This window comes from Penicillium canescens (assembly GCF_028828765.1).
Source record: "Penicillium canescens strain IBT 15451 chromosome Unknown utg000002l_segment0_segment0, whole genome shotgun sequence".
NCBI classification, from domain to species: domain Eukaryota; kingdom Fungi; phylum Ascomycota; class Eurotiomycetes; order Eurotiales; family Aspergillaceae; genus Penicillium; species Penicillium canescens.
The window spans coordinates 3,767,361-3,790,251 of NW_026703964.1; the positions used below are offsets into that span (position 1 = coordinate 3,767,361).

Here is a 22,891-nt window from a genome sequence, read left to right on the forward strand (position 1 = left end):
TCTTCTCCTTTTTGGTTTACATTGGACTCATATACCCATTTCTAGCCCTATAGCCATAGGTCGTGCTTGTCTTAAAGGTGGACTGATATTATGATTTGTCTGATTTCGGCGGATAACTTAGTCTCTGGCGCACATAGGGTTCAGGAGCGACGCGTTTGTACACTACCCTACGCGGGACTCCTCTTTCATCATCTTATTCTTAATCTCTTGTTGGACAGTATGTGTTGTCCGTTGTCCCCAGCGATGGCGTTTTGAGGGAGGTAAAATAGGGATTTGGCTCTCCTTGCGGAATATGCACTCTTTTATATTCAACAGTGACATGTGTACGAGTACTCCGTGTAGCGAAGTGGGTACCGAGCGGGTACCGGCCCGTATAGTCAGCGTAACTCGTGACTTGTGATATCAGCTGCTCTGATAAGCCTATCTCCGCTTTGTCTCCTCACCTATTCAGAGGCTCTCAATAGCCTCCTTCATATCTCTATTGCATTCGAGCCTGAGCTCGAGTTCACCCAGTCTAAGCTTGCCGCCAAGATGACGAACAACGCCCTCATCCCCTTCCTGGTCACGATGATGCTCGTGACCGGGGTGTGCAACACCATTCTCAACAAGTACCAGGCAAGTCCAGGAGTCATGGCTGCAATCAAGGATACCCCAGCTAATCGTTTCCCGTCGATCAGGATATGCAATGTGTGCGGGACTGTGATTCACCCGAACCCAGCTACCGAAAGCTCTTCGAGCAGCCAGTCATTCAAACGTAGGGGTCTACCCAAACTCGCACGAGATAAAGCTGTATAACAAGAGCAACGAGTACTGACAGCAAATCAAACCCCACAGAGCCCAGATGTTCGTCGGCGAGATGGGCTGCTGGCTCGTTGTTGGCCTAACCTCCCTCTACCGCTGCTACATCGCCCCCCGTCTATCGAGCGACCCATCTCCGCTCCTTGCCGGCGGATATCACCCAATAAACGGAGAAGACGAGCGCCTAGAGAACGACGATGACCACATTCACGGACTCGACACCGACAACAGACACCCCAAGCCCCTCCGGGAGGACGACGAGCGCATCCCACTGCGTGGCTGGAAGGTCCTCCTCCTCGCCGCGCCCTCCAGCTGCGATATCGCCGGCACGACCCTAATGAACGTAGGCCTCCTCTTCGTGGCAGCAAGTATCTACCAAATGACCCGCGGCGCCCTGGTCCTCTTCGTCGGCCTGTTCAGCGTCATCTTCCTCCGCCGCAAACTGTACATGTACCAGTGGAGCGCGCTCTTCATCGTCGTCCTCGGCGTGGCGGTTGTCGGTCTTTCTGGGGCTTTGTTCAGCGGCGATTCTGGTCATGATATCACGCAGGGTGATGGAGCCGCGGGTGCTGCTTCGCATGCTATGATCAAGGCCCGTGCTGTTGCTGGGACCCCCGAGGCTGTGAAAGCTATCATTGGTGTGCTGCTTATTGCGGCGGCGCAGATTTTCACTGCTTCGCAGTTTGTACTGGAGGAGTGGATTCTCGAGCATTATGCTATGGATCCTATCCAGGTTGTCGGCTGGGAAGGTATATTTGGCTTCTTGGCTACTCTCGTTGGTATGGTCGTTATGTACTTTGCCGTTGGGCGAACTGAGGCTGGTCGCTATGGATACTTTGATCTGAAGGAGGGATGGCGTCAACTGACCAGCAACCGTGCCATTTCTCTTTCTAGTCTAGCGATCATGGTCAGCATTGGGTATGTTTCTCAAGTCTCTCAACCCCACCTTGATATTTCCAAAGCCCTCTCTTTATAATCCCCTCTCTAACTTTATCCCAGCGGCTTCAACTTCTTCGGTCTATCGGTTACTCACACCGTCTCTGCCACCTCCCGCAGCACAATCGACACCTGCCGTACCCTCTTCATCTGGCTCGTCTCGCTCGGCCTGGGCTGGGAGACCTTCAAGTGGCTCCAAGTTGCCGGCTTTGCACTCCTCGTCTACGGAACATTCCTGTTCAATGACATTGTCCGGCCCCCTCTCAAGGCCTGCTTGCCTCGCAACCGGGGAGAGGGCGAGGTTCTTCTCCCTGAGGATCCTATTGAGCATATCTGAATAAGTTGATACACTCTCGAACTGACCTACCATTTCACTATCTATCTCATATCTTTACTGTTTTGGGATCTTGGTCATTGATTTGTGACCAGGACCATAAAGTTGAGGGAAATCACTTGGATAGATGATACGATTTTGCATTATTCTGCTGGAGTTTACTTACTGCTTTTTTTCTCGTTTTTTGTTGCTGGGGTGTTCTATTTGATCTTTTGGCTTATCGAGCCTTGCTTATTATCATGAGTGGCTTACTGCATTTCCCGGGTTTGTGATTTGCTTGGATTTCATTCTTTCGTTCTTTCCATATGGGGTTACAGTTGCAATATAACAGTGCATAAATACATATACTGGGGCTTCTCGTGCCGTATAAGGGATATCCAAGAGATTGTTACTGTTGTTCGATATAATCCTAGTACTGCTATAGTGGGATAGGCATATTAAGTAACCGGCAACAAGTATACCGTAGCTTATTTCTTTTTGCTTTAGCTGTAGGTACAGTACTACGAACCACTAAACATCTAGCTCCGATGCAACGCACATTGCACCTGTACCTGCACCATGCAGTATTTGCTCATACATAAAGCTCCATCTGTTAAGCATATACAAGAAACAATAAATCCTCACCACAGGGAACAAAAACGAGGACAGGGACCAAAACAAAAGTCTAGATACGGACGAAAGCGTAGGCGCAGAGAAAAGCAAAAGCAGAAGTAAGAGTAAGAGTAAAAGATGCTAGGGTGTATAGAAATGGATTTTGAACTGTTCATGGGAAATTAAAACTTTCGTTCGGTTGAAATTTTGGCATCGCTTTCGCCATTGCCATTGCATTTATGGCTCAGACCAATCCACTTGGTCGATAACGGGGTCGCCACCGTCTCTAGCGGAGGAGATACGAAGTCGGAGACGGAGCTTGGCAGGGAGGGCCTGGGGAGTAGTTAGTTAGCTTGATGAGTTTTATAGGGGGAAAGATAGGAAATGGAAAGACATACCCCGTTCAGAGCGGTCACGCGCATTGATTGGGTGCCCTCGTCACCGGCTTCAAGATCGGCTTTGCTAATTGCGCTCAGTTGCAGACGTTGGCTCTTTGGCACGGCGGCTTGCAAACCGACATTAGTGAAGGTGTCGAAGTTGGACTCGTTGCGGAAGCGAGCCATGATCTGGGCGTTGTTGCCGCTGCGCTGGACCTGCAAGGTGAGGACGAGGCCGTCCTTGTTGAGGGCAGTGTGTGCTGGCGTCGAGGCGGAGACAGGAGCGGGAGAGGATGAAGGCGAGGGCGCAGAGGCACCCATGCCACCTCCACCCAGTAGATCCATGGATGCAGATGCAGGTTGTGTTGGCTGAGGTGATGGCGAAGGACCATTGGAACCGAACAAGTCCATGATGGCACTGTTCGAGTTCTTTTGCCCAGCAGGGCCTGGCGAGGGCGATGACAGGCCGGAGTCACCGCCAAGAATGTCTGCCAGCAGATCGGCGGTGTTCGATCCGCTCGAGGTAGGGCTGGTAACGGGGGCGTCACCGCCAACCAAGTCGAGGAGCAGGTCATGCTCGGCCGGTTTGGCGGCCTTAGTAGACTTGCCACGGAGAACCTTGCTCTGGCGCTTCTTAGCGGTAGGCGCACCCAGCACCCGTTGTTCCTCACGAATCTCAGGCGGGGGCATCCGCTCGAGCACGCCGCGGCGGATTTGGTCGTAGCCGAAGAGGTTGGAATATTCAACAGCACGCTGCTGGATCTCTACACTCAAATCTGCAGTCCGGCCAGAGAGGAAACGGCGCAGACGTTCGATCTGCGCAGGATCCGACATACGCACTGTAAGCTTCATGGATGCAGTGATGATGTATTCAACGGCGATCTGGCTGGCGTAGGTGCTGTTGAGAATGTTGGTGAAAAGGTCGACAATATCACTTTCCCGAACCTCCTTGACCAATTCCTCTTCCTCATATTGACCACCCTGGAGTAGACTATCGGCATATTCACCGATCGTCCATGTCGCAGCCAGGGTGAGACCCTCTTGTGAGATGTCCTCCTTTAATGAGGAGTAAAGTTTCTGCACTGCATAGGTCTGCAATTCAGGGGTGGTAGCAATGAGACGCACAAATGAGGACAGGATCTGTTCCTTGACGTAGTTCCCAGCCAGCTTGAGAACCCGCAGAATGGTATCCATGTGCCAGCGCTTGTTTGGCGCGAAACGATCAGCCGCAATGCCAATTTGTGTGGTCATCACAGGTTTGAATTCGTTGTCGGCCACCTCTAGGAAGGCCAGCAGTTCGCGCACCAGCACCCGCACGTTGCCCTCATTGATCAACATGAAGCTGAGATCGAGCGCTCGCCGGCGAATGCTAATATCTGGATCCCGCAGACACTCCAAGATCGTGTTACGGTGTCTCTGCACCGCATTTGGTTCGATTGCGACCACCTTGTTCAAGGTGTTCAGTGCAACATAGCGGATATTATTATCCTTGTTAGCCAAGAATTTCCCGAGAATGTTGACGCCCAGCACCCTCAATCCCGAGTCGGCTTCGATATCCAGGATAGTAAGAACGGCCTCGTACAAAATTGAGTTGCCGACGTTCTTTGAGGAATCCGTGTTGGTGGCCACCTGGGCCAAGATATCGTTGATCAGCTCGCTGGTGGCCACATCTCCGCGACCCAATACACGCAAGAAACGGAGAATCTTGACCTGCAGGAAAGGGTCTGTGATGCCGGACACATCGTGTTCGGGGGCATAGCCGGAGGTTGTCAGGCCCTTCAAAGCGCGAACAAGTCCTCCAGCCAGCGGCCGGAACATCTCGATCACACCCTCTGGTCCTTCCTCCTCCTCTTCCGCCTCACAAAGATCAATCGCCAGTGTCAAACCACAGAGCAGTACGCCATGGTTCCGGTCCGAAAGAAGGTTCTTGGCTTTCTCGAGGAAGTGCTCGTACAGGTCTGGAACCTTGCGACAGATGCGCATGGCACAAATGGCTGCTTTCCGGCGAATGTATGGGTTGGCGGTCGACATGAGGCCTTCGACTTCGGGGAATAGATCACGGGACATTTCGATAGAAGCAATGTTGCCGAGGGCACAAAGAGCGAGACCGACGATATACTGGTTGGAGTGGTTGAGGTCACTGCATGCTAGTCAGTATGAGTTCAAGCGATCGAGACTACCGTAGACACCAACTTTTTCAAAGAATTGGTGACAAGTGTTAAAACCTCCTGGTTCTCATCCAGTAACAGCATGGTCCCCAGATATCCCAGACGCTTATCGGCGAACCGGTGAGAGGCAAGTAGTTTCAGACATTCGATCTGACCGAAGTGAGTGCGCTCTCCAAGTGTGAAGAGGTACAAGAGCTTGGCGACATTATTCCTCCTGTCAATTTATTAGAATTCGTCCGCGAAGTCCATTGGAAGTTTGCTGAAGCTAACCGGATACCGGAGTCATGGCTCTCTTCTCGAAACGAGGCTCGAATAGCGGCGCTCTCCTTTTGAATCACGGCACGTTCATCGGCGATGGTCTTGGCTGATCGGACATTCCGAATGAATTGCTTGACTATAGACATATTGGGTTGCGTGTTTAGCGCTACGTCTCAGGGGAGGAGGGGCGGCGGGCAGCACTCACGGGAAGACATGGCAACGGAGACCCCCAACGGGGCGAGAAAAGGGAATATTCAATGGAGGAGAAGGGATAGAGTCAGGCCCAGGAAAGCAAACCAAGCACCGCGCTCATAAGATCAATGAAACGAAGAAGCGTCAAGGCAGTGGTCTGGAGGTCTGGACTGCTTTATTATTATTCCTCATGACAGTCGACCTGGCTTCTTGGCATGGGGCGCTAGTTGAGAACGGGCCTAGCGTGACAATTAGGGTCAGGTGACCGCCGAACCGCACAAAGCCACACCGCCTTGAAGGCAGCAGAAATAAAAAATGAATGGACTCGCGGGGAATCGAACCCCGGACCACTCCCATGCTAAGGGAGTATTATACCACTAAACCACAAGCCCATTTGATTGGTTGAGGTCGCAGATTAATGCTACATGAGCCAGATCCCCAGATATGCCGTACACCCACCTGTATAAGGATGCCAGAATACTTGGTGACTTGAATTGAAATAGAATGACAAAATGATACATATTCACCTCTTGGCAGGGAGAACTCCCAACAATCCAACAGTCGTCGTGATTGCATCTGCCTAGTCCCCTATAAATGCTGTGACGTAGTGGTTAATTTTGGTGTCTACTCAGACAAACAAACCCACCAGAGCTCCCCTCATCATATGTGTCTTTCTTTCATTCCAGTGAGTTCGATGTGCCACCTTTCTGCTCCCACAATTGCGTCCATATAGGATGTCTAGCGCCGTCTCCCATGATTCAGCAAATGTACGGCCGCGCGCCGTCCCTCTCCAGTCCGACGGAAAAGACGTGACTGGAGCTCTTCCCCTTCCCCTGGAAAAGCTGTCCCAGGACATGAGGTGAGCTGCTCTCTATCCACATAGCCGGCCGATCTAGGGCACTGGTTAACATATCCACTGCATTGAAGTGGCCGCTCAACCCCTGTCTCCGAAGATGCGCCCCCGTCGGCGCACTCCATCTCGACTGCGAGGAAGCAAGTTCGAGCCCGAAACCGTCTTTTTTATACGATAGACTATGTCCCTCGTGTGTCGCATTTTGATCCGGATAGCGACTACCACAATTTCCGAGGGTTCTTTACTCTCTTTTGGATTGCGCTGGTGATTATGGTCGGGACCAGCGCGCTGCGCAACATCAAGTATACAGGATTCCCCTTACAGTTGCGCGTTTGGAGCCTCTTGACGCAGAATGTGTGGGTGATGGGACTCAGTGATGTGGCCATGGTCGTGAGCTCAGGACTTGTTCTACCTTTACACCGGATCTGGCGGAGCGGTCCGCAGTGGCTGCGATGGTCGCGCGGAGGTATGATAGTGCAGAGTCTGGGCGAGGCATTTTGGCTGGTCTTATGGATCAAGTGGGTGGCTATATCTATATGAAATGGGATTCTATATCGCTGACAAGAAATAGCTGGCCTTTTATGCTGCAGTGGACCTGGACCGCGCAGGTCTTCTTCACGCTGCATACCCTCACAATTCTCATGAAACTGCATTCCTATGCTTTCTACAATGGCCATCTCAGCGAGACCGAGCGCCGTTTAGCCTCTCTTGATAAACCCGGCTCGATGTCCTCCAATCCTACATCTGCCATCCATTACCCGGAAGTCCACCGACGCCGGCCGTCCATGAAAGACCAGAACGAGAAAGACACCCCGACAGAGCCACTGCTGAAGCTGCGCGAGGAACTAGCCACGGAACTGACCTCCCCACTCGGCAATATCTCATACCCCCAGAACCTTCACGTCGGTAACTATGTCGACTTCCTGTTCTGCCCGACTCTCTGCTACGAGCTGGAGTATCCACGCCGACAGGATCGCCGCTGGTCAGAGATCGGCTGGAAGACTGCAGCTGTATTTGGTTGCATCTTTCTGCTGACCCTGGTCAGCGAAGAGTTCATTCTCCCCGTCCTGACAGAGGCCAGCGCTCAACTCCACGTCGTTTCTAGCATCTCAGACAAGGCATTCATCCTCGCCGAGACTATCAGCATGCTCCTATTCCCGTTCATGATTACATTCCTGCTTGTTTTCCTGGTTATCTTCGAATACGTGTTAGGCGCATTTGCCGAGTTGACTCGATTTGCTGACCGGCACTTTTACGCGGACTGGTGGAATTCGTGTGACTGGTACGTCCTACAGCAGATATTATATGCCCAATTCACAATATGTTGATCTAACAATTTCCCTCCAGGCTCGAATTCTCCCGCGAATGGAACGTCCCCGTCCACCACTTCCTCTTCCGCCATGTCTACTTCCCTTCGCGATGCAACTTCTCTCAACCCGTGGCCATGACCATTACATTCCTGGTTAGTTCAGTTTTCCACGAGCTGGTCATGAGCTGCATCACCAAGAAGCTCCGTGGGTATGGATTCCTGGCTATGATGCTGCAACTGCCCATTGTTGCAGTTCAGAAGTCCCGCTTCTTCAGAGGACGGACTACCCTCAATGTAAGCTGCTCCTACGTGGGTATGGTATCTCATAAAGCTGACTTGACTTTAGAATGTGTTCTTCTGGTCTTCTATGATCTTGGGTCTTTCGATGGTAAGTTATACAATGTCTTCTTGACTTTGGATATATCCACAAGTATCTTTGGTTAACACTGGCTGCTCTAGATGTGTGCATTCTACGTCTTGGTCTAGGGAATACCTATACTTTTGAGTGCAATACCCTGGACATGGCGGAACAATGCAATCGATCAACGAAGTGAGTTCGTAGCAAGGTGTAGATTGGATTTAGGAACGGTTTAGCGGCGGTTTGCTCTTATTTGTACCAAGGGCGTACTCATTCGCCTTGTATATAGCTTCAGTTATATTTTTGTCTCAACTACGGATACTATGGTTTGATACTCATCTCAACGGATGTATTCATTGTTATATAAGGGTGTTTAAATAAACCTCCCTGAGCCACATGATACAACTAAAATAACTAACAAATAATAATCTAACAAAAGATTTGGATATATTGGACGACACAATATCACGACAATGTCAGACATTTTGTTAAGTTCTATTCTCTATCATTATCCTAGTCAAATATGTCGGTCAAAATCAAAACAACATCCGGACATCATAGGTGAAGTTTCAGTCTGGGAAGTAGATCAGTTGGATTCATACAAGATGTACCCCTTCTCCCCCAATTTCTGTAACACCGAATGAGTCCCATGCTTTCTACAGTGCAAAAAGAGAAGAAAAGAAAATAGGTCAAGAATCGTGGCATGTCATATCATATCAAGGAGCGTAAGTCATAAATTGGGTCATCAGGTATCTAGTAGCCGGGAGGTAAATATGAAAAGAAGCACAGGAAAATAAACAAAAAGAGAAAAGAAAAGAAAATAAGAACAAAGAAGAAGAGGTAAAGATACGCCATAGGATGTGATGAGGAATAAGAAAAAGGAAGGAAACACCATTCCATCCCTTCCGACCATCCCACCCTTATGCGCCGACAAAGAATACCTGTGTCTCTAACCCTGGCCCTAGCCCTAATCCTCACCCCCGCACTGGCTGTGCGGGCGGAAGTAAACCAGACCATGGTACAGTACAGTAACATCGAAAGAATCAAAGAAACCGAAATCAATACCGGCCCCGTCTCGATGCGTGATGGAATAACAAATTCACTACTCCCTGCACTGGCTATGGCCAGTGTATGGGCGTGTAGGTATGAAGAGGTATGCGATATACTATCCGGGTTGGAAAAAAGGAAGACACCGTGACAAATCCGAGATCGATCTGGATAGGTACAGCCATTGTTCAAACCAAATCTCGGATTGGAAGTAGAGGCTGTCTCCGTGTGAAAGGACCACTAAGTAGCCCATGTATAGACAAGAAGGAATGAGAATGCGAACGAGAAGGAGGATAGAAATCGAGGTGAAAATGCAAAGCAAAGGAATTGAAAAACACCCCGAGCTCCATCATGAATATCCGATAAAAATGATAAAGATAAAAGAAGAAAGCGTGCATAAGCGTAAGCTGTCGTAAGCGATCCATAGTGTTGCAACACAACACAGAACTAGTAAGCAGACTGCCGTCTGCCCACAGCAGGAGGACGATAATCCTCGTCATAATAAGGGCGACGCGGCGAGTAACTGACATCCTCGGGCCTATAAGCGCGAGAGTATTTGACATCCTTCTCCTTCGGACGAGGAGAATAATCGGGATCACGATAGGTCGCCGGTCTTGAAGGTCGCGAAGAGCGGACTTCAATGCGAGGAGACGATGGCGATTCAGTCGAGTAGCTCTGGAATGTACTACTCCGCTTGGGGGCTGGCGGGCCGACGAAGAGGTGCGTTCGGCGCGGTCTGGGGATGAGGAGCGGTACTTCGAAGAGGCGGACTTTGGCTCAACAACGACGCGGTCTGGCTCCTCGACAATCTTGTAGCGGGTATGTGTCTTAGGGGAATTACCCCGCGTGGGCATTTCGGGCGTCGTTGGGCTCGAATATCCAGAATCGTAGCGATCGCGGGGCTTTGAGGGGCGCGAGGGCATGGGTTCGTGGGCCATTCCGTAGAGCGTGCTATCGCGCTTGGGACGACTGAAGCCGCTGGAGGTTGCTGCGCGGTGGTTCAGGAATGAGGGGCGGAGAGAGCTCTTGATGCTTGGGGAAGTTGTGGCGGTTGGCATCTTCGGCTTCTCGCGAGGCGACTCAATGTAGTCGTAGGAGTTGTTGCGGGATGTTGACGGACGTCTTGTTGCAGGCCGGGTGGACCGTCCCGAGGGCCGCGACCCGGACAATTCTGGTTCCGTTGAGTCGTAACCATGGTATCGGCGTGGGGAATTCGAGATTCGACCCTTGGATGCGATGTAGTCCTCCGCGCTGGTCGTTCGACTATTAATCTTGCTTTGCCAATGATCGGAGAAATCATCGTCATCGTAGCGTTCGCGGCGAGAGGACTCTGGCCTGGATCGGGATTCGCGCTCTCGGCGCGGGGTTGCTGTTCGCTTGGTGAAGACGTAGCGAGGAGCACTGGAGTCTGAAGCATCGTCGGATTCAGCATAAGATTCGAAGGTGTCGTATTTGGCCGACGCTTGTCGTCGTCGCTCTTGATCGCGGGTCTTGGCACGGTCGGAATGGGTGGCCTTGGTCGATTCCCGCTGCTCCTTTGCAGCGTAATACGCGCTCATCGGCGTCGCAGTTTTCTTCTTCCTTTCCTCCGTGGACTTGGCCTTGGATCGCATGCCATACTCCTCATGCTTGCGAGACATCGGACGTGGTTCCTCCGTGAATCTCAATGATTCATCGAGATACACTTCCAAGGGGACTCGTTCCTCCACGATCCGACCATTGCGGTATTCTCGGTTGTTGGAACCACTTCCTCGTGGAGAGCCATATGACTCTGCTCGTCTGCGCTCCAGCTCGGCCTTCAATTCGGCTAATCTGTTGACTTTGGCGTCATACTTGGTTCGCCGGGACTCATCTGAAAGAAGTTCATAGGCCTGTTGAACTCTCTGGAATTCATCTTGGGCGGCATTCCGCTGCGACTCATCTTGAATCTTGTCTGGGTGGCATTTCAGCACTCGCTTTCGATGGGCGGCCCGGATTTCGGAGAGGGTCGCATCTTTGGCTACTCCTAGCGCAGCATATGGATCTATATCAGGAGCTGATGACATGGTAAAATTGATACACAGAAGTCTGTGTTGAGTTGGAATTGAAGAAGAGAAAGAGAGAGGGGGAAGAGGCGGTGGAGGTAATGTATGGAATGTCAAGTTGACGTAGTAGGATGCCAACACCGACGCATCCAGAAAGATCTCGATCAGGAGATTGTAAATCGCAATGTAAGTAAGGGCATCGGACGATGCCGTAAGGAAGTCTTGAGCCGAACGAACCGGCCAGGGGAAGGTATTTACATGTAGTGGCGCAGCGACAGTAGCAGGGTGGCGCGCTTAGTCAAGATCAAAGGAGATGCCCAACTTAGGTGGTCTCCGTAATTTCTTATAATTTCTCTATTTCTCTATTTCTCTGTTTTTCTATTACTTTTATTACATGTATTATTGTCACTTCACCGGCCTCCCCCAATTATTGGCCGTGCCCTGGACCTGATTTGTTGGCACCCTGCCAATCACCGCCTCGTCCTAGTAAAGGTATTTCATTTGCCTAGAGATGGGGCGATCTAACACGAGAACAAGGCTCAGTGAGGGGGCCATCGTCATGGCGCCCATCTTTACTTCTTTCCTGCCGCCGTCTCGATCGAGTAGGTTTGGCATGCACCTAAACTGCCCCCCCCATCTTTACGCCTGGGTCGCCTCACTGTGAACGAACATTCTTTACTCTTATCCTTGTCTCGCTTCAGCTCTAACCTTGTACGCCTAAGTGGTAGCCACGGTAATGTTCTCCCTCCCGAGGGGTTCCGTGGCCTTAATCTGTGGCGGAATAACCTAAATATAGAGAGACGCGTTTCCAATTCTTTGCACATTCCTTTGAGGCACTGAGACCTAATCTCTGTCCCACTAGACCCATCACCAACGTGTCTGTCTCCACCTATAGCGACTCCATCTGGTATTAATCGCGGTATCGAATGATTGGATGAAGTAGGGGTACAATGTACACCGTCTCGACCCATTTCTAAGTCATCTGGACTCATGAACCCGGCACTGCGGTCCGCGCGCAAGATTCTCCAGTTCCTATTATTATGGCAATCCTCCAAACACCTCACCCTCTTCCTCTTTTCACCTCCATATATCTCCCCATAACATCTCCTGCCCAAATAGTATCTGTCTCGAATGTAAACCCCCATTAACTCTTAAAATGTCTCGTAAATCAACCTAGCCTAACCGCCCACCTCTTTATCTCCGTTTTACCTCGCTTCGGGAACACCCAGACACAGTCAGTTGACAATAACTGTGTGATAGTGATTGCAGTAAAAAAATCAATCTGGGGATCCCCCGTGAAACCCAAATGGAAAAGGACCACAATCTTTCAATTCGAACCGCACCAGCCGTGTCCATAATCCTCCGATCCCATCAGCGCGACTGGGGATGTCACACAAGACCTTGTGCCGAAACACACGGTTGTAACTTTATACGCTTAAACAGTGATCTACCCCCCTCACTTTCTGATTGCCAACAAGGGTGGGTTTCGGATCGGATGTCCGTCCCTAAAGAGTCGACTTGTTTGTAGCCGAATGCTATGGTTGAGGCCGGCTGAGCACCGGAGAAATTGACACTAGACCGGGGGTCGTTCATCTATATTAGACTAGCATAGGAGGAGGCAAGATATCTCAAATTAAGTGGTAGCCGTCTCCCCTACGCAGGTTTGTCATTAAATACTCTATTTTATTCCATACCTGGGGAAATCAAATGCAAATGCAAATGCAGGTCTCCTGCAATAATAATATGCACTCAGCTATAACAGCGAGAGAGTAGTGTACATGTAATCCAACCGTAATCCTCAAATCGAGCCAGAACGCTCTCCACCAGCCTCGAAAAGCCTTCTAGAAAATATCCCCCCAATCAAAGTCCGAGAAGCACATGCCTCTTCCCACGCGAGACTAAGCTGTAGTGAGGTGTATCCCCGAGTCCTTCTAGTTTTAGCTGAAGAAAGACAACCCATAAGCGCAAACACTGCACAGTGATTACTTACATTGACTTATTATCTGACCAAGACTAAGACCAAGACTAAGAATGATCGGCCTCGCATGGTCACATCGTGAATCAGGAGGGTGGGAGGGTCTATGCATTGGTTGGCTTATGGGGTCTACTCGTCCTACGCCCAGACTTTCCCTTTCCCAATGTGCTAACTGTGCTATCCACTGACAGTGCGGGAACTAGCGCTGGGTTGTTTTTGTGTTTTTTTCTGGAAGGTTTGAGTTGGGGGATCCCCGTTGCAGATGATGCGGATGACTCGTGCCTGAAGAGTTCAAACTTGGAAATGGACTGGGACTGGAAATTGGAGAGAGTGATATCACATCTGATACAGTACTCCGTATGTGATTGCGATCTGTCAGATGGTTATGGGGCCCGAAGTGCATGCGGGGTATATACATGAGACGAGGAGTCACAGTCACCATTACTCACCCTTACGAAGACATGTGTAAAGAGAGAGAGAAGAGAGAAAGTTATGGCTGCTGTACGAAGTACGGGATATTGATTTTGTAGGACTTGATTATTGGATTATTGGAAATACTTATGAAATCCGAGGACTCATCGGCTGCGGTAGCCAGTCTAACGGGCCGACCACCCACCACATGGAATCAATGATGTAAGCGCAATCCCAAGCAGATCGAGACTTCGCACTTCACGTTCTCATTTTCAATGTGTATGCATCAAAGCGCGCATGGCAAAAGCTCCCCAGTCACTCCGGGTGGGAGGTACCATCTGGCGTCAAGCCACAATGCATGGCAATAATACAGGAGTTTGGCCGGACCCAAAAGATTAAGCAGGCAGCTTAATTCCGTGCCAGTTAATCCCCGTCCCAACCCACGTTAAAAAGAAAAGAAAAAGCGCGCTAAAAACAAAACTACCGAGGTGTCAGACGCACGGCGAACATCACCCGTTGGCCGAGTCTTGCCACACGGGAAGCTCGAGGTCAACAACGATGGGCGAATTGAAGCGTTTGCCTCCGCGATGCGGGAAACTGGTGGCCACGACGGCCGCATTGACAATGCAAGTCTCCATTCGGAGCGTTCGCAAGGCGTGATCTAAACGGCCGATCGTGCCGCTGGTGCTGATGCTGGTGCTGGTTCTGAGACTGGGGCTGGGGCTACTCGCGCTCAGGGACGGAGCGTTCGGCGAATTTCGTGGACTTGCCTTTTCAGGATCGACGCCTGCTGATGACTTCGGCGAGGCTGATGACATCGTTTCATCGTTTGATATCTCATGTGCTGGATGTGGATGGCCGTGACCGTGACCGGGCCACGAAAATCCCTCGTTGGCTAGTCGTTCGTTCCGTTTGCTGGTTAAGTCGATCAGGCTTTGTTTCTTGCTGTCCATGGGCGGCAACTGGCCCCGAGTGACATGGTCAACTGCGTTGGTCTCTGTCTCTGTCTGTGTCTCTGTTTCTATATCTTGTTCTGTATCTGTAAGCGTGGCCTGCCAGTGGACTCTTTCGTATCCTCGTCCTTCATGCACATGACCGCATATGGCTAAGTGCGGCCTGATGAGGCTCAGTGTCTTGCGAAGTGCTGAACACCCAACGGATGTTCCATTTGGTTTCTGGTCGCAGTGAGATTGTGGTGGCGTATGTGTGACGACGACGTCCGTGTCGAGTGGTATCTGACTCCATAGCCTTGTTGCATCACTTGAGTCGTATCCGAATGCCCAGTCACCTTTGAATTGGGAGTGTGGGGACCCGAAGACTTTGAAGATCGTATTCGGACCGCCTGCTCGCGTTAAGCGAATCACGGCCGACTCGTGTTGAAGTAGGACTACTGAAGGCGACTCCGAGATGAGTTTTAGGCATTGCTGCGGATCTTCGATGGACTGGCTGTGAAAGCTGCGTCCATGTTCTGCATAGAATGTTGGGTCCAAAGTAACATCGTGATTGCCTGTTTATTTGGTTAGGGAGTCTTGATGTGACCATTTAGCGTGGACGGAGCACTGAGGCGGGCATAGCATTGCTATTTATTGCCCGAGATCAAGTCATAGATGGTTGTGAATCGGGCGCATGGGCATCGACTAGGAGAGAAACGGACCAGCAACTATGATCTTGATTTCAAAGTCGGCATTGCATATCCAATCCATCGTCTTGCGGAGCTCTCTTAGGCTTCCATTGTTAGTCAAGTCGCCTGCATGGATCAAAACGTCCCCTGTTGGGAGCTTGAAGCCTGCTTCGGATGGTGTATAGCCGTGTGTATCAGAGACGCATACAAATCGTGTCTTTCGAAGCATGGTGATTGATCTAGAGAAAATCCTTGTCTTAATGAGATTTGTTGGCAAAAGCAGGCCTGATTGTGGTGCTGTTCGTGCCCAGGGCCACTGCAGGGAGCGCAAGCGATTCGGGGCGACTATGATTCATGAAGCTCTGAAGCGCGTCTTTGTCTTGGAGATTTCTGATGGAGAGAACTTGCACAGGGAAAACAATTGGACTATGGAATGGATTAGTCATCGGACCCAATCTTTGATCAACTTAGATCTGATCATGAAGGCATGGAGATACAGGTAGACGCCAGATCGTAGGATTTGATGGTGGTGCTACAGGAAATAAATAGTATAAAATAATACGGAGAGCTCAATACAAGGTCTCCAACTTCCTATATCTTCATTAATCTACCAAACTTCAAAATCATGATCTTCACTGTACTTCTAGAACTCCCAAGTATCGCCGGCCCTAAGCCAAAGCCCTAACGGCACAAAGAGAAGGAACCACCGTGGCGCACAGTGCAAAGTGAAAGTATTATATAATCTGGTCTCGGGCGGGGCAAGGGGTTTCCCACACGTGACTACCACACCGCCTGATTGGTCCGGCTTAGGGCTGGGACCCTCGCCACTAACACAAAGTAGGCTTTCCTCGCTTAACCATTCACCTGCGAGCCACCCGACTTCGTTGTGTGCGTTGACCTGACACCAACGACAACAACCGCCGACAACATCCATCCCCCGGGACATATTACCAGCAGGATGTCCTCCTTCGAACCAGTGGTGCGTTTCTAAACCCCAAGCGACAACCTGAGTGCCGCTACAGTCGTCTTGAGAAATTCTGCATCCGGGAACCGTTATCGCTGACTTAAATCGTGAATTAGGTCGTCATTGACGGCAAGGGACACCTCCTTGGTCGTCTGGCCAGCACTGTCGCCAAGCAGCTGCTCAACGGCCAGAAGATCGTCGTTGTGAGATGTGAGGCCCTCAACATCTCCGGCGAGTTCTTCCGCGCGAAGCGTACGTTCAACCTCTCCTCGAAATCTTTTCTTTGTGTTTTGTGTGGAATATTGGAATGTGTCTTCGATTACATGTGGAGGAAACACGACAAGCAAAACGAAATTGGGAATTTTTTTGGAGGAAAATGCACATTTTGAGGGGATCAGAAATGCTGACTCGAAATCCGACCTACAGTCAAGTACCACGCCTACCTTCGCAAGATCACTCGTTTCAACCCTACCCGTGGTGGTCCCTTCCACTTCCGCGCTCCTTCCCGCATCCTCTACAAGGCTGTCCGCGGTATGATTCCCCACAAGACCGCCCGTGGTGCCGCCGCTATGGAGCGCCTCAAGGTCTTCGAGGGTGTCCCCCCTCCCTACGACAAGAAGAAGCGTGTCGTCGTCCCCCAGGCTCTCCGTGTCCTGCGTCTCCGCCCCGGCCGCAAGTACTGCACTGTTGGCCGTCTCAGCCACGAGGTCGGCTGGAAGTACCAGGATGTTGTCTCCAGGTATGTTCTTCGTTGTCACCTGGGACACCAGTGTGATCCACGTTGTCTACATTGGCAAATTCTAACTAATTCTCTACAGACTCGAGGAGCGTCGGAAGGTCAAGAGCAAGGCTTACTACGAGCGCAAGAAGGCCGCTCGTCGCAACCTTGCCAAGGCGGAGCAGGGTGCGAACGTGGACAGCAAGACCAAGACCCAGCTTGCTCAGTATGGCTACTAGATACCTTTAGCGCGGCTGGTTGTTGTGTCGAGCGATGGTTCTGGGATGGGATCGCGGACGGTTTACTTTCAGCGAATTTGAACGGCAAGTCGACCGACCTTTTTCTGCGGCCCGGTCCCCTACCATTTCATGAATACCACTGTCTGTGACGAGCATGGTGGCCGGGGACAGGGTTTCTTCGGAATTTTCAAAAGTCGAAAAAAACGGAGTCGTTTGGGATTAAAGGTTCAAAATAGCTGGCCGTTGAGTCGCGCCGTGGCGGTTTAATCCAAAGAAACAATTTTCAAGAGTTCAACATGATTCTTATGATCAAAATACTTTGACCTATTATTTGTTCTCCTTTAGTGTTGGCTTGTCCTCCGTAGTTGCTTGTAGTTCGTGGACTTGATCTTTACGTACCCACACTATTACTCTATTAGTCGAGGTACGCCCTCGAGCGCAGTGCAGCATTATAAAGTACCAATATCCAATGTGTGTCCGATGGTTGTGCTTTGGCCAATCTCACAGCAAAGAGTATTCCGTTAGACCGAACATGATATTCTAATAACTCAAAAGCAAGGACTCCTTGGCAAGTTGTATTGGATACCCCAGAGTTCGTTCCCGAGTCCCCGCCTGTGATCCGCCATAGCCTAGGTTAACCGCTCCAGGGCTCCCCGCATTTCTCCAACTTGGAGTAACTTGCCTCTCTCTCTCTCTCTCTCTCTCTTTACTTCTCTCGCATGTCTCCTGGTGTCTCTTCTCTTTCTCCTTCTATCCTTATACCTCGACCTCTAATTTCCTCTTCTGTGTAACCACAACCCCGTTCTTGTGGTTCGTCCTCCCGCCGCTGTAGCATGTCTGGTGTAAAGTCTCGGCTGTCTGGCCTACTGGGCCACTTCAGCTCAGAAGCTTCGACACCTGCACCATTCGAGCACCGCATCAATCGCCATTCGCTCTCGCCGACTTTCTTCCTACCTCGTGCCGCGGCCATTGAGCCCGAGGTGAGCTTCCCTTGCTATGTTCGATATTGATCCAATTGAAGTTATCTGACAAGATATTCTTCAGGCCGAGGCAATCTACCATATCACAGCCAATGGCAAGGTTCTACACAGGACCTACCGCGAGACTGCTGATCGTGCGAGGGGCTTGGCGTTCTACCTGAAGAAACATGGGTTCAAGAGAGTTGGAATCCTCTGTCCCAACACCCCGGCATTCCTTGAGTCTATCTTTGGGATTGCCGCTGCTGGGGCTGTTAACGTCGGTAAGAATTCCGGGCTTGGTCTGTTGACGAAAGGTCGGTCTAACATATTCATATTCAAGCTGTCAACTACCGTCTCAAGAAAGAAGATATCGCCTATATTTTCGAGCATGGAGATGCAGAGGTCATTATTGTTGACGAGGAGTTTGTGCCACTTTTGGAGACATATCGCTCGCAGCACCCTGATGTCCCCCTCATTGTAGACACTGATACGGATGCTACTGAGGGTCAATTGACGGGTCCCTTCGACGAAGCTGTTTTGCAAGGTCTGAAGTATGACTTGGATACTGGTGCTCAGGGCTGGGAGGGCCTCGAGAGTCAAGCTGCTGATGAAGAGTCCGTCATTGCACTGGCGTACACTAGCGGAACGACAGCTAAGCCCAAGGGTGTCGAGTTTACTCATAGGGGTTGCTACCTGGCATCTTTGGCGAATGTTATTGAATCGGGGCTAAACTACCACCGTGGACGGGCTCGTTATCTTTGGACACTACCTATGTTCCATGCTATGGGTTCGTGCCCTTTCTCTCTTCATAGTACTCAACTGACAGGACGTGCATCGCAGGATGGACATTCCCATGGGCAGTAACGGCAGTCCGCGGCACCCATTATTGTCTCAGGAAGATAGACTATCCTGAGATCTGGAGATTGCTGAAAGAAGAGCATATCACGCATTTCAACGCCGCCCCAACTGTGAACACATTACTTTGCAACGCGAAAGAAGCAGAGAAACTGCCCCAACCTGTTCGGGTGACGGTAGCAGCGAGCCCTCCTACGGCTCATCTCTTTGAACAAATGTCAGATCTGAACTTGCATCCTGTGCATGTTTACGGTATGACCGAGACGTATGGCCCTATCACCAAGGGTTACTTTTTACCTCAATGGGATACCCTTCCTCTCAAGGAAAAGTATCAGAAGATGGCCCGGCAAGGCCATGGCTTTATTTCTAGCCTCCCTGCGCGAGTTATTAAGACAGAGGTGCCTGACGATACTATCACTGATGTCCGCCAAGATGGCCAAGAGATCGGTGAGATCGTCTTTATTGGCAATATCTGCGCTCGTGGGTACTACAAGGATCCTGAGGCAACTCGGAAGCTCTTTGCAGGGGGTGTTCTGCACTCCGGCGATTTGGCTGTCTGGCATCCTGATGGTGCGATCCAAATCCTTGATCGTGCCAAGGATATTATCATTAGCGGTATGTTCGGTAGCGAGTGGTCGGTCTGCTGAAAGAAATGATGGCTAACTATTTTACATTTAGGTGGTGAGAACATATCATCAGTTGCACTTGAGTCCATGTTGGTCACGCATCCCGACATTCTAGAGGCAGGAGTTGTCTCGGTGCCTGATACTCATTGGGGCGAACGACCCAAGGCTTTTGTCACGGTGAAGCAAGGCAAGTTACTGGAAGGCCCAGAAGTGATCACCTGGGCTCGGAATGTCAGCGGCATCAGCAAGTTCATGATCCCTCGAGAGGTGGAAGTGGTAGCGGAACTTCCCAAGACCAGTACTGGTAAGATTCGGAAGAACATCCTGCGAGACTGGGTAAAGGGACAGGTTTCAAACTAGAAAGACAAAAGACAAACGCAAACATAAATCCATTTGACACTAGATACTTTGGAATACATACTGTTCTGGAACAGGCAGCTTCCCTACATTCCCGGGGTCAGATGTCCCGGTATTCCCGATCGATATGTAGATCACACGAGGTCACATCAAGCGAATCTGACGACATCACGTTTTCTCCTTGTTACTTTGTAGCATCCCGTCTCTCTTCTTTTTTGGTTGTTGTGAGAACATTTTCTATACTTGGACTCGATCTTATCGAACGATAAGCAGATGCTTGGCACCGACTCCGCGTGAAACCCGGGCCCCATTGCCTCATCCCCCTCCATTGCCGCCTTTATCCCTTCACATTCGCATTGACCCTAACACACCTGCATTCGACACTGGAAGAACATGAGCTGGATCTTTCGTTCGATTCCATTTTTAAAATTCTAACTTCATCCGGCTCTCCCTGCCATAACTGCGCACGCGCGCTTACTTCACATGCACCCACCACTCGTGCAGAGTTCCTGAAGTAATGAGACTTCAGCCATACGTACCCTCTAACAATATAACGTATCGAAATACAACGCCCGAATCCTTACCGGTCAAGATGGCACCCCGACTACGACAAAATGGCCGGTCCCCAAGCGCTGCCCCTTCCGAAACCTCTGGATCAACGTCACCAGAGCGTGCCGCCGACGATGACACCGACTTCTTCATGGCCCAAGCCAACGATTCACAATCGTCCATCGGCGTCGCCAATTTCCGTGACAGCCACCCCCAAAATGTCCGCCCCATGCCACTTCCGCCGATCGGCCGCCTCCCGCCAGAGATCCTGATCGCGATATTCTCAAAGCTGAATCTACCCTCGGACATGCTCAACTGCATGCTAGTGTGTCGTGGATGGGCTGTGAACTCCGTTGGGATACTGTGGCACCGGCCGTCTTGCAACAGCTGGTCGAATCTGACGAGTGTGACCGCGTCCGTAGGCAAACAGGACAGCCTCTTCAACTATGCAGACCTTATTAAGAGACTCAACCTCTCTGCTTTGGGTGATGTCAGCGACGGAACGGTTGTTCCCTTTGTTCAGTGCAAACGCATCGAGCGGCTGACGCTGACGAACTGTTCTCAACTTACGGATACTGGGGTGTCGGACTTGGTGGATGGTAATCGGCATTTGCAGGCGCTGGATGTCTCGGAACTGCGACATCTTACAGATCACACTTTGAATACAGTATCCAGAAACTGCCCCCGTCTACAGGGTCTGAACATTACCGGGTGTTCCAAAATGACCGACGACTCGCTGTTCGTCGTGTCACAAAACTGTCGTCAGATCAAGAGAGTATGTATATCGCTTCTGTTAGGCAAGAGTGAAGGTGCTGACTTTTGTAGTTGAAACTGAACGGAGTTTCTAATATCTCAAACCGGTCGATTCAGTCTTTTGCGGAGAACTGCCCATCTATCCTTGAAATCGACCTACACGACTGCAGACTTGTCACTAGTCCTTCAGTGACTGCTTTGATTATAACACTGCGACATCTTCGAGAGCTGCGCCTTGCACACTGCACTGAGATTGATGATTCAGCCTTCTTGAAACTACCCGAATTTGCGACCTATGATAGTCTTCGCATTCTCGATCTCACCGCTTGTGAGAATGTCAAGGATGATGCAGTGGAGCGCATTGTGCATGCAGCTCCTCGTCTACGAAACCTAGTACTAGCAAAGTGCCGGTTTATCACAGATCGATCCGTGATGGCTATTTGCAGGCTAGGAAAGAACCTCCACTATGTTCACTTGGGCCATTGCTCCAACATCACAGACTCGGCTGTCAGCCACTTGGTCAAGTCCTGTAACCGCATTCGGTACATCGACTTGGCCTGCTGCAACCGACTGACAGATCATAGTGTGCAACAACTAGCTACCCTACCCAAGCTGCGAAGGATCGGGCTAGTTAAATGCCAGGCAATTACTGATCAGAGTATACTGGCCTTGGCACGACCCAAGATGAGCCATCCTTCAGTCAGCAGCCTGGAGCGAGTGCATCTTAGCTACTGCGTTCAACTGAACAAAGAGGTAAGTTTCCCACCATGTCAAATCCTGAGTTCCGATCATCCATGCTAATTTTCTATCCAGGGCATTCACGCTTTGCTGAACAACTGTCCTCGTCTGACTCACCTCAGTCTGACTGGCGTTCCACCATTCCTACGGCCTGAACTCACCAAGTTCTGCCGAGAGGCGCCTAAGGAATTTACACAACAGCAGCGGGACGTCTTCTGTGTCTTCAGTGGCGACGGTGTCAATCGACTTCGGGACTTCTTGAACCGATACGAGTCATCACCGCATGAAGAAACCGAAGCCACGATGTACGATGACGATGAAGAACTCGATGAAGACGAGGGCCAGATGACTGGGTTGATGAATGCAACCGTAATCAACGATGGAGACGATGATTACATCGACGTTGGGCCGATGAATACGTGATACGATACCCTCTTTGCAGTCGAAAATGAGTCTCACATTTTCCTTCTTTTCAATTCGCTGTGTCTTTACCTGCGATTCCTCGGGATTCATCGGGAAGTCATATTTCTACTCATATGAACGAAGATGACCCTATCTTATTCGGTGTCTGTGTTATTGTGCGAAATGCATCGTGTACTAGCGGTTACGGTCTTGGATTATTCTTGTCATATTGAATTGCATAGCATTTGACCAATCAGTTCTTTTTAGCCTCACTTTTAACTAAGCAATGGTCAATTCCGGTACTTTTACGGAATATGATCTGCGAGAAGGACCCCTTAGATCTCTGTAAGAGCTATCACAAGGGTACAAAAATGGTAATGAAAAGCGCAAATTGAGCTTACACTCCATCCTAGTCCCCGGAAGTCGAACTTGATAGAGTAACTTACAAGCATACCGTAATAACAATACCACCAAGCTCC

General features: G+C 50.4%; 8 protein-coding genes across 8 annotated transcripts; 5 read left to right on the forward strand and 3 right to left on the reverse strand.

Annotated features, from left to right (window-relative positions):
* Positions 1-531: 531 nt before the first annotated feature.
* Positions 532-2,071, forward strand: N7446_002638 (putative nucleotide-sugar transporter; the record flags this gene model as incomplete). Its single annotated transcript, XM_058511387.1, has 4 exons — positions 532-615; positions 678-754; positions 835-1,716; positions 1,798-2,071. The coding sequence occupies 4 exons, from the start codon at positions 532-534 to the stop codon at positions 2,069-2,071; spliced, it is 1,317 nt and encodes a 438-aa protein (XP_058376923.1).
* An 825-nt stretch (positions 2,072-2,896) lies between these two features.
* Positions 2,897-5,677, reverse strand: N7446_002639 (AP-1 complex subunit gamma; the record flags this gene model as incomplete). Its single annotated transcript, XM_058511388.1, has 5 exons — positions 2,897-2,992; positions 3,058-5,176; positions 5,230-5,418; positions 5,475-5,598; positions 5,668-5,677. 5 exons carry the CDS (start codon positions 5,675-5,677, stop codon positions 2,897-2,899), a joined length of 2,538 nt encoding a protein of 845 aa, XP_058376924.1.
* A 711-nt stretch (positions 5,678-6,388) lies between these two features.
* On the forward strand, positions 6,389-8,302 carry N7446_002640 (putative sterol o-acyltransferase (APE2); the record flags this gene model as incomplete). The annotated part of the gene is made up of 6 exons (XM_058511389.1): positions 6,389-6,513; positions 6,582-7,025; positions 7,079-7,789; positions 7,855-8,110; positions 8,163-8,204; positions 8,276-8,302. The coding sequence occupies 6 exons, from the start codon at positions 6,389-6,391 to the stop codon at positions 8,300-8,302; spliced, it is 1,605 nt and encodes a 534-aa protein (XP_058376925.1).
* Positions 8,303-9,668: 1,366 nt separating this feature from the next.
* N7446_002641 (J domain-containing protein) lies at positions 9,669-11,266 on the reverse strand (the record flags this gene model as incomplete). Its single annotated transcript, XM_058511390.1, has 2 exons — positions 9,669-9,991; positions 10,063-11,266. The coding sequence occupies 2 exons, from the start codon at positions 11,264-11,266 to the stop codon at positions 9,669-9,671; spliced, it is 1,527 nt and encodes a 508-aa protein (XP_058376926.1).
* A 2,874-nt stretch (positions 11,267-14,140) lies between these two features.
* N7446_002642 (metallophosphatase domain-containing protein) lies at positions 14,141-15,481 on the reverse strand (the record flags this gene model as incomplete). The annotated part of the gene is made up of 2 exons (XM_058511391.1): positions 14,141-15,138; positions 15,286-15,481. The coding sequence occupies 2 exons, from the start codon at positions 15,479-15,481 to the stop codon at positions 14,141-14,143; spliced, it is 1,194 nt and encodes a 397-aa protein (XP_058376927.1).
* Positions 15,482-16,210: 729 nt separating this feature from the next.
* Positions 16,211-17,173, forward strand: N7446_002643 (60S ribosomal protein uL13; the record flags this gene model as incomplete). Its single annotated transcript, XM_058511392.1, has 4 exons — positions 16,211-16,231; positions 16,333-16,468; positions 16,643-16,955; positions 17,035-17,173. 4 exons carry the CDS (start codon positions 16,211-16,213, stop codon positions 17,171-17,173), a joined length of 609 nt encoding a protein of 202 aa, XP_058376928.1.
* An 833-nt stretch (positions 17,174-18,006) lies between these two features.
* N7446_002644 (putative AMP-binding domain protein) lies at positions 18,007-19,973 on the forward strand (the record flags this gene model as incomplete). Its single annotated transcript, XM_058511393.1, has 5 exons — positions 18,007-18,153; positions 18,218-18,413; positions 18,473-18,919; positions 18,973-19,602; positions 19,666-19,973. 5 exons carry the CDS (start codon positions 18,007-18,009, stop codon positions 19,971-19,973), a joined length of 1,728 nt encoding a protein of 575 aa, XP_058376929.1.
* A 290-nt stretch (positions 19,974-20,263) lies between these two features.
* On the forward strand, positions 20,264-22,736 carry N7446_002645 (putative ubiquitin ligase complex F-box protein GRR1). Its single transcript, XM_058511394.1, has 3 exons — positions 20,264-21,294; positions 21,345-22,025; positions 22,086-22,736. Exons 1-3 carry the CDS (start codon positions 20,488-20,490, stop codon positions 22,431-22,433), a joined length of 1,836 nt encoding a protein of 611 aa, XP_058376930.1. The 5' UTR covers positions 20,264-20,487; the 3' UTR covers positions 22,434-22,736.
* Positions 22,737-22,891: the final 155 nt, after the last annotated feature.

What these genes read in the sequence shown, in the direction of transcription:
- N7446_002645 (XM_058511394.1), top strand. Translation starts at nt 20,488, where the DNA reads ATGAGACTTCAGCCATACGTACCCTCTAACAATATAACGTATCGAAAT. An exon ending in ACTGTCGTCAGATCAAGAGA is followed by an intron (nt 21,295 to 21,344) that starts GTATGTATATCG and finishes TGACTTTTGTAG; the next exon opens with TTGAAACTGAACGGAGTTTC. An exon ending in GCGTTCAACTGAACAAAGAG is followed by an intron (nt 22,026 to 22,085) that starts GTAAGTTTCCCA and finishes TTTTCTATCCAG; the next exon opens with GGCATTCACGCTTTGCTGAA.